Here is a 16,726-nt window from a genome sequence, read left to right as displayed (position 1 = left end):
AACGGCCAACAAACAACGCCGTTTTTTGAACCTTCGGACTTGAGATTTGTGAACAGTTTGTACCATTTTGCCTTTCGCACAATGCTACTTTGAAGACCCGCATGTTAATCCGCCTGCCAGCGGTGAGTTGTATCTGAATGAATGAATGATAGCCTATGTGAGTTAACAGGTGCGTCGTCCTTTAGGTCACACCTGTTTGGAACGTAGCCTACGTAGTCCTATGCAAATTACTTCAGACGTTTGACGCGGGGCTTTGGCATGATAAAATAACTATTTGCTATTCTCCTGTGTCTTATAGGCAACATACTGGGTGTCTCTGAAGTGCCACGTCGTTGTGCACACCTTAAAAACAGCGTGGACATGGATTACTGGCACCTTTCTTCCCCATTGTGGATGTAGTTATTCTACCCCAGGTCGAGTTACAACCCGGCCCGGCGTATCGCCTTATTGGCCAAGACGAGGTGTAGCAGCCTGTTCTGTTCCCTTTATTTCTCCTTCGTCCACCTTGCAGTGGTGGTGGGATGGGAAACCAGGTGGAAAAACTCACTCATTTAAGTTACGCTGAAGTTCCGACGGCGGACCCGAACGGATTTGACCCGGACGATCATGACGGAGGAGGAGGAGGAGGACCACGCATCGGCGTGTCTTACATCTTCTCCGCTGACGACGACGAGCAGGAGCATTTCGACGGCATGCCGCCTGACAGCAGCCCCAGCCTGCCGGGGGATCGAGACAACAATGTCCCGTTCGATCCGCAGAACGAGCTGCAGTGTGCGGTCTACTACCGCGAGGAGTGCGTGTACGAGAGACACGTCGCCAGAGACTCGTCGGACGCGACGACGGTGAGCGTCGCTCACTCGGCCGAAAGTCTCCTGAACAAGTGCAGGCCGGGCGACCTGGTGGAGTTCGTGGCCAGCGGGCAGTATCCCCACTGGGCCGTGTATGTGGGCGACTTCCAGGTAAGGTTGTCACCATTACACATTCAAGTTGTAGATTAATTGTCACTCAAATAATTGCGATTAACGATTTAATTGTGTGTTTGGCAATGGACATTGGAACATATGAATTTTAAAAAAATGCACAGGGCAGATATGACAAATAAAGTAAACATACAAAGACATTATTGACATATTTAATTATGTTTTACATATACAAATGGCTGATCTACAAGCTTACAACTCGTCACGAAATAATGCGTTGTAAGCTTGTAGATCTGCTATTCAGAAATAGCTGATCTACAAGCTTACAAGTAAGCTTGTAGATCTGCTATTTCTGCTTAAAATGTGTGAACATTTACAACATGCAAATGATTATGACCATTTTGCAAAAAAAGAATTGCGATTATCTCAAATAATTGCGATTAGACGATTATGTAATAATTGTGACAGGCCTATACTTCCAGGTGGTCCACCTGCACCGGGCCGAGGTCAAGAGCGACGTGCTGACCGACGCCAGCCAGGGCAGGAAGGGCAGGATAGTGAACGGACTCTACAGGTACCGCGCGCTCTCCGCGGAGGTGGTGGCGCGCAACGCGCTGGATCAGGTTGGCACCAGAGACGGCGATCTGTGCTGGAGGAACTCCGAGTGTTTCGCCGCCTGGTGTCGGTATGGCAAGCGGGAGTTTAAAATCGGCGGGGAGATACGGATCGGCAAGCAGCCGTACCGGTTGAAGTTAGTCTTTTCCGAAAAGAAGAGTCACGTCCTGGAGTTTCAGAGCTTGGAGGATGTGATAATGGAAAAGAGAAGGAACGATCAGATCGGCAGGGACGCCGTGACGCAAGAGCTCGCCGGTCACCTTAACCTCAACTCGACACATGAAATAAAGGATGGCCGTTTTGTCAACTGACACAAGATACTAGTTGTTTATAAAGTGTTTTGAAGCACGAGGATCATGAGCCACCAGCATAGTGCTAAAGCCAACTGTTGAATAGGTTGGAGCATAGTGCTAAAGCAAGCCAACTGTTGAATAGGTTGGAGCATAGTGCTAAAGCAAGCCAACTGTTGAATAGGTTGGAGCAGAGTGCTAAAGCAAGCCAACTGTTGAATATGTTGGAGAGAACATGATGTTCGTCTATATCAAAGTCCTTTCCCCAGGGCCCAGCTCGCCACCAGGTCATTTAACCATTAGGAGATAAACTCTAGCTTTTATTGTCCATGATTAACCATATCCTATCCAGTTAGTATTTGCATAAAGCAGTGCTTCTCAAACTTTTTTAAGTATTTGGCCACGGACCACCATCTGAAATAAGTTTGTGCCAGGGACCCCAGAAGAGAAGATTTGTGTTCGAAATTATTCTAAATTATTCGATACATTTTTGATATCTTTCAAAAATAGCAGATGTACAGTGCCGTGCTGTGAGCTTGTATATCTGCTATTTTTGAATAGCCAACGTATAAAGCATGGATAAAGTGGTTAAAATGATTGTGATGCTGTATTTACCATTTAGCTGGGAACCCACTCAAGGACCCCTGGGGATCCCCGGATCCCACTTTGAGAACCACTGGCATAGAGGAGCAAAGCCTCTCTAATTAATGCACTTCTGATGAGGCTGTTGTAGCCTACTACATCTCAGGTGTGTAAGACGGACTACAGAGTGGAAAAGTTAAAAGCAGTGCTTTTCATCAATCATAATGATTCCTTTGCACATAACTATTGAAAAAGAAAAGAAAAAGCTTTAAACACTTGACTATCGTCGTGGGGACATTGTTGCTCACAGCCACAAATGTGCACTTTAATTCATTACTGGGTTTTAACAGTTTATTTTTGTTTTGAAATTGTAATGTTTGTATGAAGGTATATGGAAATAAATATATATTTGACCATACAGGTTTTCTTCTTTCTTGGGATTGTCTGAATGATTTAGGCTAACACTTTTTGTGATTGGTGTCAAAATTAATCTCAAATGGGAAAATGGGCCTCGGTAAAGGAAAAAAAAAAGTTTAAAATAAACCCATAACATCTTAAAGTCATTCAACTATTTCAATGCAGTTATTTGGAGATAAACGGTACGCCATTGCAATACCTGTTTATACCCGAGAGGCTACCTGTTAATGGTCGCTGCCTTTATTTGTGGTTATGTGGTTGGGATTGGGAATGTTTTTTTGTTTGCTGACTTGCTGTGAAAAAGGGCTGTTTGGTTTGACCTCGTAAACATCTGAGAACACTGCTTGTTACATAACATGTTAATTTGTAACAAGTTACCGTTTCTATTCTTCTGCACAGTTTTGTTTATGCCTCCACTTACCAAAAGATAATCTTTATTTAAAACAGCTTTAAAACATTCCTCACCCAAATCTTGTTTTCCTCCCTTTCATTGGATTTATTGGCTCACAAATGGGCTCCACTTTAACCCCAGCAAATAACATTCTCTACTGACTTCTTGGAGCTTGTACTGTAATCTATGGAGATTTATGATAAGTCAGCAAATGGTGCATTATTTTTGGCTATGTGATATACTTACTTATAATATAAATGATGTACAAATGGCACTATAGGTATTAATAAGTGCTCATATGATGAATAGAAAATATGCAGAAATTGATAGCAAAACTAGTGCCTTTCCAATGGTTGCAGTTCACAGTCTGCATACAAAGTGGGCCCTAACCAAAATCAACGGATCAATGTTTATTTGTGTGTAATGTGGCTGTATGTCTGCTTTTTAAAACAAAGTGATACTTTTTCATTGCAAGTTCACTCTAAAATCCTGAGTGTTCATTTAACTCGCTTCCAGTTTTCTCAGGTTTGTACTGTGTAACTATGCAGATGAAGGCTCATGTCCCCAACTAAGTCCCAGGTGCTTTGTTTGTTTATCCATGGCCACATTTGTGCCGTAGTCATTGTACAGCAGGTATGTTCTCACCAGACCCATGGCAAGATCAACAACTCCACTCAGAAGGAAAGATGCTGGACATATTTGCATTTATTCAAGTCTCTGGTCGCTCTCTCTCTATATATATATATATAAATATACCAGGGAATCTTACACCCTCCTCATGCATTGTAATGACGCTAAATTACATCACATCACTTACTGTATATTCGTGTTTCTAAATGTGTCACCATTCTGCACATTAGTTTGTATATACACCATGACAAGCTGAGGACTAGTTTAGAAATAGTTAGTTTGATATGGTCCAGTAAAAATACGCATGAGCTATTTTATGTCACTGATGGAATTAATCTGCACTGCAGGTGCAAAATAGCAACAGATCACAAACGAATGGAACTGGGACATCAGATTAGATTAAATTAGTGAAAGTGATAGGCCTTAAAATAACCACCTAGCAAGTGCTCATTTTAGCCTCAGATGACATGTAGTAGACAGCACAGAACCAAGGGAAGATTTGAGTTTGTCTTGTCTTATTAAAGCCAGTTTTGGCCTGTGGCAGTGGAGTGCTTTGTTTTCTTTGGAGGAGAGCCTGTGCCCTTCTGGCAGTCTGGCCACATTACAGATCCCAGGGACGAGGCAGGATTTAATGAAACCCAGCCCATGTTTGCACAATGTCTGTATCTGCAAACTTCTACTTTCAACACATAAACATGGTTGAACTTGGGAAGCTGATTCTATCTGACTGGCCTACAGGAAGTGGGTGTGTGGTGTAGACATAACCTCAAAACCTCACAAGAAGATTATAATCTAACTTGGAGGGGGTTCTACTACATTGCCAAAGGTTGGATGAATATTATAGGATGTTTATCTAAGATTTTCAGGTTATGTGGAGGTAGACAGCCACGGTTCTATCTTGAAGCCCTTTTATGCCATTTCATTTGTTGTTAGTCAAATGGCATCTCTCTGCTGTTGAGGGTCGTTGCTAGTCGGCAGGGATCAGTGAGCTTCAGCAGTGAAGAAGGGGATTTATTAATCACTGCCGGGAGATTGAAGTGTTTTTGTAAGATAAGATAGTCAGATAGAATGTCGTGATTATGCCAGCTTTTGATAAGCATTGCCATGTTGAAAGTTCAAATGAGAACTAAATCCTAATTTGACAACATTCCCATAATTTGATTATAGGCTGATAGCTTTTGAAAATAAGTTCACTTCCAATCATCTTATTTGTCTCAGAGGTTTGCATTTTTTGTGTTTTGGGGAGCAGTTTACATTACAGGGACAGCTGACAGAAACTCAGTTCTTTACCTTTAAAATCATCTGCCATAGGCAAAGGCAAACAGTAGCGTTTTGTTTATCAAGACATTTTCATTGTCCATTCAACTGAATCTTGATTGTATTTGGGAAGACCGTTCTGTTTCCTGTGTATCAGAGGGAGATAATGAAAATCCAAACAGCCCTTGCAACTCAAAAATGTACTACATTGCACACATAATCAACCATTGATTAATGCGACCGTGACTTACATAACTGTCTTTCAATTTATTTGCAAGCTCTTCATTCAACTGAGTGAAAACTGCCACCATAGGGTTAATTATTTGACCAGAAATGATTTTACTTGGACTGAGCAATGTTTACTGTTCAGATGGGCCTTCTGCTGTGTCCTTTCAAGTACCAGTGCTGCAGAACCATGGCTTATTTTCTTAGCCACACAATGGCTTGGGCCGTTGCTTTTCTAAGTCTAGCCCTGTCAGTTCAAGGCTGGCATTCCATTTCAAATTAGTTCTACTTAGTGAGAGTTCACTTAACTCACTGGGTCCATTTTTGTCTCCGCCAGGCCGAAAGGCGTGGCGAGAGAGTATGTTTTACCCTCCGTCCGTGTGTCCGTCCTTCCGTCCGTCCGTCCGTCTGTCACCAGCTAATCTCCGCCACCGTTGGCTTGATCGCAGCGAAACTGTGCACTCACACTCCTTGGATGCCAATTCCGAACTTCTGCCCCAGATTTTTCACATGGGCCTTTTATAGCGCCACCAGGAGGCCGATTTGTGCAAAACATATTTTTTGACAGTACTCCTACAGATTTTGTCCAAAAATCTCGCAAATCGGTACACAGTATCTCTATAGTCATTAAACAAAACTGGTCTTTCAGATTTTTCATATTCCATTCTGATTGGCTAAAAATGGCTTCCAAAGTTTGCAGTTGTGCTCCATTTTCAACAAAATGCCTCAAATCATGAACACAGCATGCAATTTTGGTGAAATTTTGCACGCATATTTCCACTATGCCGAGGCTGATTTTCAAATCAGCCTCATGGTGGCGCTATAACAGGCCGATTCATGTTTTTACCTATAACTGCACCGATCTGTGTAAAACTTTGTATGCGCACTCCCTAGAGGTCAAGGAAAAACCTTTGCCCTGCATTTTTCCCATTTGCCTTTTATAGCGCCACCAGGAGGCCGACTTATGTAAAACACATTTCTTTATATTACTCCTTCCGATTTTATCCAAATTTCACGCAAATCGGTACACATGATCTCCATAGTCATGTGATCAAGACGGATGTGTTTGATTTTTCATATTCCATCCTCATTGGCTAAGATTGACATCTAAAGTTTGCAGTAGTGGCTTGTTTTGAACAAAATTCCGCAAATCATGAACGCACCGTCCGATTGCGGTCAAACTTTGCACGCACATTCACACTATGTTGAGGAACAAATGCCACCCTTTTAACATTGGCCTGTTATAGCGCCACCAGCAGGTCTAATTTAGCAAAAAAAAAAGTTGCACAAAATGCCTCAAACCATGAATGCAGTGTCCGATTGCCGTGCAAGGCCTAAGAACAAATGGTACCCTTTAAACATTGGCCTATTATAGCGCCACCAGGAGGCCACAATAACCTACCTGACCTGGCGGAGACCTGTGCTCCGAGGAGCACTTTTTCTAGTTTACACTTTCAGATTTAATTGTATACATTGTACAATTGGTAGATGGTTGTGCCAATTGTACTTTGGTAGATGGTTGTGCTTTGCCAGTTATTTCGACTCACTAGATGGTGAAAGGTCTGTACTTAGAAAGGCCACATGGTTAGTGTTCCCTCCCTCATTATCTATTGTCTCTTTTAACCCCCATTATGCCTCCTTAAACTCTTCTTTTTGACAGGGACTTGCTGTCTCCAAGCACAGTGATTATGCTGTGGGAAAAACATACAAGCTGTGTGTGTGTGTGTGTGTGTGCTAGATCTTCAGATGTAGTTAAAAGTGGTCTCCACATTAATTTGTGACATCCACTGTCCACCCACATGTAAGTCGGGAATACATGCCCACCCGTTTCTGCAGTACTCCTTTACTTGATGTAGTCTGTGTTTTTTGTTTTGTTTTATTTTGCTCTTTCTCATGGACCTACCTGCGGATTATACCAGTGTCCGTAACCTTATGTGGATTATGCGGTCGACACGTGCACGTGCTGACACTTTGCACCTTAATCCCATGTACAACCCACTATTTTTTGTTTTTTCTAACGTCCATAGCATATCATGTACAGAATATACCTGCTGCTATGCTCACGCCCCTTTATCGTACCTCAGGTACTTACCGAACCTTATGTACGTATCCTTGGAAGGAAAGAAATCCCTGACCCAACATGTCAGGGATCCGTACTCGGCCCCAATCTATTCACACTTTACATGCTTCCCCTTGGCCAAGTCATCATCCGGCACGGAATTTCCTTCCACTGCTATGCTGATGACACACAACTATACTATAAAGGCGTGGATGAAAGTCAACTTCAACTTCTGCTCCACTGGCCCATGCCTGTGGGATGCCTTCCCCGACCACTTGAGAGCCCCACAATCTAACGATGCTTTAAAAAATGGACTCAAAACATACCTTTTTAACAAAGCTTTTTCTTAGGTCTTTTAATTCGTTTTTAATCAACTCTTTTGCCCAAGAAAGGGACTTTTTGTTGCTGAATGCTTTTTTTTACGGGGCCGTTTTGATATTGGCATTATTCTTCCGATTCTTCTGCCACTTTTTGCAGTTCTGGCTTAACCGTGTATACGCTTTTTACGAAACTCGGCCATATGATAGATGGTCATGAAAAACTATCAAGAAATAAATCTCACAATCTTTCGTCAAAAGGTGGCGCTATAGCACTCAAATGAAAATGCCAACTTTGAACAGGTACAACTCATGCCCTGTTTGACCTACAGCCACGAAACTTCGATACACATATGCGTCTACTCATGATGAACAACTTTCACACTCTGACCTCTGACCTTTAGATCTCCCACCATTTTGAATTATATGAAAAACCTCCTGGGATTTTTTTGTAATCTGCACGAAACGTTTTACACATGAACTTTGGACCTATGCCGTCAAAACGGTGGGAGCGGATTTTTTCTACGTGAAAAAATGAAGCTTTAATGAGCCAATGAATATTGCAGTTTTATGACAATTATTCATCTGCCCCTAACACATACATGCAGACTCACATTTCTTTGAAACTTTGCAGAAATGTAGAGGGTCATTCCAAATATCACTGAAACCAATCTTACTCCAATTGGTCAAACGGGGGCGCTATAGCAATTTTTTGAAAATGCAAACTTTAAACAGGCAAAAGTCATGCCTCGTTTGGCCGACAGCCATTAGACCTGCTTACACATGTCCCTTGACTCATGAGGAACACATCTATCACGTTGACCAGTAAGCACCACCCTTACATTGTCCGCAATCTTGAGCAGTTTGAAAAACACTTAAACCCAGGATTTTTCAGCTATTTGCGTGAAACTGTATCATCTGTGTGATCTCTTTTTTCACAGTTTCTGTCTGTTGGTCCAATGGCTTCTCGCTTAAGCGCGTGTCTTACAACCTTAAAGTCGCCGGTTCAAGCCTCACTTGATGCAGACTTCATTTAAGTTGCATTGCACACAACATGATTGTGTCAATTAATGCATATGCAATTGTTAAAGATAACCAGAAATGCTTATTTGAGAGTATGTTTTTTCAATGTGACATACTTCATTCTGAAAATAGACGATCTACAATCTCACAACTTTTCAGATAGCAACGTTTTGTGACGTTGTAGGCTGCTTTCACTAGTTTTCGTTCCGAGTAGACAAAAAAGGTCTTTATTAGTAATTGGTAAATGGTTTGTGAACCAGTGATCTAGAGTAGTTCGGGACACAGAGGCTTGGTTCATAATGGACGGAAATATTTACAAATGTCAACAGACACTAACAGGGAGGCTATATATCTAGCTCAATGAGAAGAGAGGCAGCCTTGGAGTCCGTAGGTCGCTATTTCGATCCCTGTTCCCGACAATGTATTGAGGTGATCATGATTTGGCATTTTTAGGTTTACACATAGTGTTTCTTGATAGGCTTAGGCGTTGTTTTACTGAGGTTAGGGTTAGTGAGGGTTTAAAATGCTCATGTTCATTGCATGGTCTTCTTTCTCTCAAGTTCAGTCTTCTATGTTTCTACGGCTTATTGTGCATATTACTTATCATTACTTCTTTCTTTCTTCTCTCTGCAATCACTGGCCCCGTATTATCGCTGCTTGCAGCTATATTTTGTTGTTGTTTTTGCCCTGCTTTTTTTGTACCTCTTGTTTTTAAACCCTGCACTTTGTGATTTTCTAAAATGTATTATTATTATTATGACTTACTGCACTTTATGTATTAGATACTATAAATATCCGGTACTATGTGTAAATATGTAGATCATTTGTTTGTTTTTTATTGATCTCTCTTCCCCCTTGTACCCCCGCAAAGCTCAGCCAATCAGTGAAGCCGACCGGTCGGGTTGGCCAATCAGGTAAGCCGGTGCCCACATATAATGACGACTTCACTTATCCAATATAGCTTATCCAATAGCCACACCCAGGATCTTAATGCAGAACTTGTAATATTAAAGAATTCTCCACTTCTTATTTCTTGTATTTAGCAACTTACAATGTCCAATGAATGGCAAAGATTGTCGTGTATGTTAGGGGATTTATTGAAAAGTCCAAACTTTTATTTCCATCCAAACAAAATATTCTTCCCGAGTTTCTTTAAAATACGGACTGGCTTTCCAACAGCAACAAAAATAATAAAACACATTACATGGTTACATAATCACCAACCTCTTCTCTCACTTTCACTTCTTTACAACCCTGACGTCACTGGTCAGACTCATTTTTCACATGCGCAATAGCTCTTATAACACTCAAAATAATAGTTTTCAGAAAAGTGTCAAAAATAAACAGTGCAATAAACAATGCCTAATATTAGTACACGAAATACCATCACAATATGCAAATGCTAATAATACTGTGTCCCCTCGGTTATAACGCAATCATAAACGAAAAATACAATAATTGTATAAATCACAAATCGTTTTGGGTCAGTTTTGGCTCTTACACCATATAACAAATGTGCCAGTCAGTTAAGCTGACGGGTCGCGTTGGCCAACCAGGGAAGCCGGTGCCCACTTCATCCGCAGACAAGCGGAGAGAGAGATATATTCGGGTTTATTTCGGTTCTCGGAAACTCTGCTCTGTACACCCCCAGGTCATATGGGACACGCACGCAAAGTTTTAGGCTATTCGGTCAGGCAGCACCAGAGTTATGCCTGGGACAGACAGACAGACACATACAGGTTTTGTGAATTAATACTGTAGATAGATTGTTGTACTTGTTGTCAGGCTACGTATTGGGTACCGTAACCCGTTGTCAGAGTACCCACTGCCGTACCCACCAGTGGCCCACTATACGATGGGCCACTATACAGTACCAGTGGCCCATCGGCCGGCCCTCCCTTAAGCCAATTTTAATATAGTGTGGTATCTGAACAGTGTGCAAGTCAAAACATATAAAGAAATGATTAAAGTAAGAGTAATAATAATGTGACAGACACAGTCTAACTGTCTGCATTTTGGCCTATTCAAGTGACCTGTTGTTTACTCAGATCCTGGCTAGCATCTGCTATTCAGGGACTCTGCCCTGGGGTGACATCTCCATTGTTTAGCTGCTAATCAGGTAGAGAGACAGTATGTCTACCATTTGCTAATGTTCAAAGATCTTCTTAATCAACAGGTGGGGATCACTGACCCCCACCCACATGAACAGGCTGTATTCAAATGTGGCGCTATTGTGTTATAAAAGGGAGACTAAAATCTAACTCAGAATGGTCACACTCTCACACGCCGTGAGGCTGCTGGTGGAGCTCAGGGCTCTGCCCCTGGCTCTCTGGTTCTCTGTTATGCTGTTTGTTTGTTGCTGAATCTGAATAAATGAACATGGAACTTGGAAACCTTGACGTCTCTGCTTCTTCTCCTCTTCATTATTACCACCAACGGGCCTGATAACACGCAGTTTATGCCTCATCATATACGACAATAGGATAAAGGGAATGAAGGCTTATCAAGACGGAGACAGTTGCTTGAATAGGCACTGAACCCTGAGCCACTGTCCAGTCACCAAGAACTGTCTGATTTTCATGAGCAGGATAAGGAAGTGTTTAGATAGACCAACAACATGAACTGAATGAATGATCGATCTTGTCATCAGTTTTAGTGGGTATTTAATCAAGTGTGACACTGACTGACAGAGCGCCAGGGACAGAAAGGCATGATACTACAGAAATGATTAACTCAGAGATAGAGAAGAGGAATCATAAACAACATTGATGATTAAAATACTGGCAAACATCTTTCATAAATCCTTGTACTCTGTGATGCCACTCTACAAAGTAATGAACGCAAATGGGACTGAATAATGTTGCCTCAAACTACTATGTCTTGTTTTTCACTTCAATTATTTATAGTTGACTGGGTCGATAATTGTCAACAGTTTTCCTTCTCCTCACTCATCTCAGAGCTTCCTTGGCCGCATTACAAAACTAGCTACGTGTGTGAGCAGTTACTAAAAAGGGGGATTAGCCACTTTCAACCTGGCATCCCTATTTTGGGCACTGTCATTGCATAACAATGCCAAATGTTTCAAAAATAGCAGATCTACAAGCTCTCAATGCATCACATCGTGACATGCTGTGAGCTTGTAGATCAGCTATTTTCACCGTACAACTCTGTCGTACCACAAATGATACAATGTGGTTATTATAATTTATGCAGAGGACATAGTATTGTTATGTTATCGTACTCTGGTACTCTGTCTCCCTCTCTTTCTTTCTCTCCCTCCCACCAGGGGTGGGAGTTACAGGTACGCATGGGTAATTGGTAATTGCTAAATTGGGTAGAAAATAGAACACATGTATCTGCAGAAGCATTCATCATTAATAACTATACTACTGGTCGTCAATTGGGTCATTCCACATGAATCCTAGAGTCCCTATTCTGGGGGCAACAATTACGCAAAATTAGCCAATCTACAAAGGGGGGGGGGGGGGGGGGGTAGTATAGAGCCCTTGGGGACTCCAGTCAATGAAGTGTAGTGTAGTCGTGGTTAAAAGAAAGTGCATGTCCAAACTAGAATGATGCATTTTCATTGTAATACAAATCAGCGAAAGCAAGCAGACCAAACTGCTTTGTCGGGTCACAGGGGACACAGCTATGTGTTGAAATCTCACATTGACTTTCAGATTACTCTCAAGTCCTTCTCAGAGTAATGGACTAGAGCAGGTTTGAACTCATCTCCTCCATGTGACACTGCTGCATAAGCCAACCGAGAGCTGGGTCTCAGTTACAGCTCTTCACAGGCCTGGAAGCTTATTGGCCTGGAAAATGGCTCTAACTGATGAATGGCAAAAGAACATGCAGTCTTAGACCCAACACACACACACACACACACACACACACACACACACACACACACACACACACACACACACACACACACACACACACACACACACACACACACACACACACACACAATGCTTGCACACAACATCATGCCTCAGTGCAATGCACTGCAAGTGTCCCGCATGAAGTTGAATTTTGCCCAGTACAAACCTGTGACCTAAAATGAGCTTGCCACACCTGCTCAAGCACTACTGTTTGGGCAATTTCCATTTGGGTGTAAGAAGCCCCATACGGACTCACTGCTTGCAGGGCTTTTAGATTCTTAGTCTTGTTCAGTTGAAAATCAGTTACTTTTGTGGAGCAATATTGTACAATGAAGCATAAATTAGCCTTTATTAGTCTGTGAAGGCATGGAGGTAGCAGGCATGTGGTTACTTAGCACAGAGCTGGCCCTGCAGGCTTGATGTTGGCTGCTGATAATGAGGCACAGTTGGAACTAATGGAGGCCAAGCCAATTTACTCTCACTCACTTGTCTGTTATAACTACATCAACTGGATCGACATGAGCTCAGAGATGAGCTGCTGTGCATCAGCATCTAAAAAATTGAGATTGCTGAGTCTAGACAGCCACCCGTGGGGAGAAAGAAATGCGTGGACAAAAGACTAGACAAAAATAATAGATTGTAATATTGGCAATAAAAAGGTTTACCACTGATGTATTTGGATGAAAAGTTTTGGAGGGAAGTCACAAGAATCCATTAACATCACTATGGGAAAGTCTGTATATTAACACTCTCATCGTCAAGTTTTACAAATTTATACAAGACACATTTATATAAACAAAGCAGAACAAACTTTCCAGTTTTAAACTGGAAAAGTGCAGAGCTCCATGGCTTCTGGAGATTTGTCACTGCAACACGTCTTACCAGGGTAATTGCTGTTGTACTGCAAATGGATTGGTGTCCCCTGTGTGCTGCAGTTTATTGCCTTACAATTATGAGACTAATTACAAAGATGTATTACAACCCCCCACATGCACACACATGTGTGAAAACCACGATGTGTACACATTCACACCAATCAGACATTCCTCTTACTGTAGACTATGATTAAAACCTTGCTGTGCTCAGTGAATTAAGCAGGCAATAATGATCAGCCTCACTGAGTTAGAACAGGTAGCGTTCACTCTGAATTATTTGTAGAACGTAATTTCACGGTTTTGGTTTGAGAACAACCAAATCTCTGATTTCTTTTCAACAGAGAGCACAACAAAGTAGCAATTATCCTGTATTCAAAATTCTAAACCTCACAATAAGTACCATTATGGGCTTTAAATAAAAGCTTTTAAAAAAGAACTCCTATGCACCCTTCACTCGCAATTAAAAAGTAAACAAACACTTCTTTTGATATTTCTGAGTCCCGAATACCTAGCACAACGTTTAACAGCATCAGGAAAGAAGAAGTACAGCTCAAAACAACTTCACCATACATCATACATACAGTCTTCTCTAACTCAGTGTTGGAGAAGTTACTTTCCAAATGTAGCCTAATATATTACACATTACTTATTATTACTTTCTTACTTATTTGATTTAAAGTTACATTACAATATTGCTTTCTGTGCCAGGTAATAGATTGTTACTATTATTATGTTACTTTTGCATTACTTTCACAAAGAAATTATAGGAAAAAAAAAACCCATCAATGTCATGATGACACACAAACAACCCAGAAGCAGTGCCCTCTATCAAGTTATATATTGTGAAAAAATCTAATGATCGTCTAAATAGCGAATGTCAGATAAACAACATTGTCATTAGTGTGCATAGATGGTCAACGGACTACATTTATATAGCGCCGTTCAGCAAAGCGCATTACAATGTATTTCACTTTCACCCGACGGTGGAGGAAACAGGAAACTATCCAAGGCATCAACCTGCTCATCTGGACCAGTTAGGTGATCAGTGTCTTGCTCAAGGACACTTCGACACTCAGCCAGGAGGGTCCAGAGATCAAACCAGTAACCTTCCGAGACGGCCACTCTACAGTACTTCCTGAGCTACTGCCGCCCATGAATTAGTTTGAAGCATATAAAACTATAAATAACAGTTTCTGATAGCAGGCCTACATAATGCCTTAGTTACATACCATAATAATACATATATAAAAAAAACTACTTACTATTACTTTGTTAGTAATAATATTACACAATGCACTGGTTAGCACGTAGGCACTCAATAGGGAGCAGATGTGTTGTAGCGAGCTCTGTGGTTTTTATCCTGACACTTGAATTACCTGAACCAATAAAGGTGTACAATATCTATCTAACTATTAATGTTTACAGTAAACATTAAACTGCTGTTCCAAAATTGTAATAGTTTAATAGAGAGAAACAAGACATTACATACACACCCACCCACACACATATAAATACACACACTTCCATACACCCTTCCTCTGCATCCCAGGGGACTACGAAGGACAATGGTGGGACTATGTGTGCAAGGACTTCTCTGACTTCTCTGGCACAGTTTGATGCAAGACCGGATCATATATTTGTGGACACAGAGGTCTGGATTCTCCAAATTAACCACTTCAAAGGTGACTTGGACGTGAGCATCTAGGCTCACTGATTGGGCGGATCTGGGGTCCACGCTGTGGGGGTGAGGAAACGTATTTCATGTAAAAGAGCTCATTCTATTTTCATTTCCAACGTGAGAACAATTTAACTAAAAGGGTTGGTGTATTCCTCAGCTCAATGAATTTGAAATAGCTTTTTTTGATGAGGCACAATCATTTACATTTTTAAATAAATCCTTTCCACATTCACATTGGATTGACAGGAAAAAGACACAAAGAGCTCACTTCTGTACTTTGTCTAGCTTAGTAGAGATTTTCATCATCTCTAACACCTCAAAGGAATTGCAATTACTGTACTTCAGTTACTGTAGATAATACAGTTTTCGAAGCAATACAAGCATACTCTAAAATGCATACAGAAAACTTGAACCATGAACAAGCTTTACATTTTGATGTACCGCTTGGCAGAAATTGATATGCTCTTGATCACTATTCTAGAGTGAAAGCCAGTGAAAAGTTGTTCCTATTTAATGATAAAGACCCCATACAGAGTATTACACTCTATTGCTAAGTAAGGAGGGAGGGGAAGATGATAACTCCATGTTCCCAAACAACACATGGTCTTATCTGCCCTTGCCTTCCTTTACAGGATACCGTTTTCCTTGGAGGCAAACAATTATCATAGGCTGTTTTCCTGGAGGGGGGGGGGGGTCAATCTCACAGATTGTACTGATACTTTGTGAACTTTGAGTTCTAGTGTGGGGTCTACCAAAAATACATTGGCTGTCTAAGTTCATCTTTGGTGTACTGGAAGTAACCAGAACAAATATTATCTCAATGTCAACTTACTTGTGCAAAATGTACTCTGGTTATTTGGACTATAGGGGAGCCTTGCCACTCTGGTGGCATCGTGTTTATCCAGATGAAACGGAGACATTTCCTCTCTGTAAAACAGCACACAGCCTTTCAAACAACCACATGCCAGTCATACAAATGCAGAGTTTGATGTTCAGCACTCACCAAGCAAGCCCCTCTTTCACATACACACACCTGCACACACGTTCAGCCAGACACAGTTATTTCCATATTAGTCACACAAAGCATACAAATAAATCTTTGGCATTTTCGACACGAAATTAAGGATGAATTATTCAGATGTACTCTTTAGAGAGTCCTGTGATGACACCAGTGAGAAACCAATCGTGTCAGTCTGCGCTTTTGTGTTACGTTAAAAAAACAACACAAGGGTGCTATGGCACTCACTTGTACTCCTTGGCTTTCGATGATTCAGACTGAGAGTTGCTGTTTCCATTAGGCAATGTGTCTATGTGTTGCACCCTCTATGTGTTTTCCCCCTGTTTATAGTGCATAGTTTTTTACCCTTTATTTTTAGTCTGTATTTGTTATTGAGTGTACAGCACTTTGGTTCAACGCTGTTGTTTTAAATGTGCTCTATAAATAAAGCGGATTGGATTGGATTGGCTCCTGCAAACCATCACCCTCATTGTGTTTTAATGTATGTCCACTGAAAATATGATAATTAATAATGTGAGTGGTGATGTGGGGTGGGGGGTGGT

General features: G+C 41.3%; 1 protein-coding gene across 2 annotated transcripts in view; it reads left to right on the top strand.

Annotated features, from left to right (window-relative positions):
• Positions 1-2,815, top strand: part of LOC308084411 (protein LRATD2-like) — a 2,850-nt gene extending 35 nt beyond the window's left edge. Inside the window, exons 1-4 of one of the 2 annotated variants that reach the window (XR_013933085.1) lie at positions 1-122; positions 299-959; positions 1,403-1,970; positions 2,010-2,815. The exon at positions 1-122 is cut by the window's left edge and continues 35 nt beyond it. Coding sequence is in view for 1 of the 2 variants with exons in the window: in XM_080427063.1 (XP_080283189.1) it covers positions 522-959; positions 1,403-1,846 (882 nt within the window). In the remaining variant the exon portion in view is untranslated. Of the gene's footprint in view, positions 123-298; positions 960-1,402 lie in introns of both variants that reach the window. The other variant, XM_080427063.1, reaches the window with a different exon arrangement.
• The last annotated feature ends 13,911 nt before the right edge of the window (positions 2,816-16,726 follow it).

The sequence above is a fragment of the Gymnoscopelus braueri genome (assembly GCF_963280865.1).
Source record: "Gymnoscopelus braueri genome assembly, chromosome: 4".
NCBI classification, from domain to species: domain Eukaryota; kingdom Metazoa; phylum Chordata; class Actinopteri; order Myctophiformes; family Myctophidae; genus Gymnoscopelus; species Gymnoscopelus braueri.
Note: the sequence above shows the minus strand (reverse complement) of the source record. Positions and strands in the feature narration are given on the sequence as shown.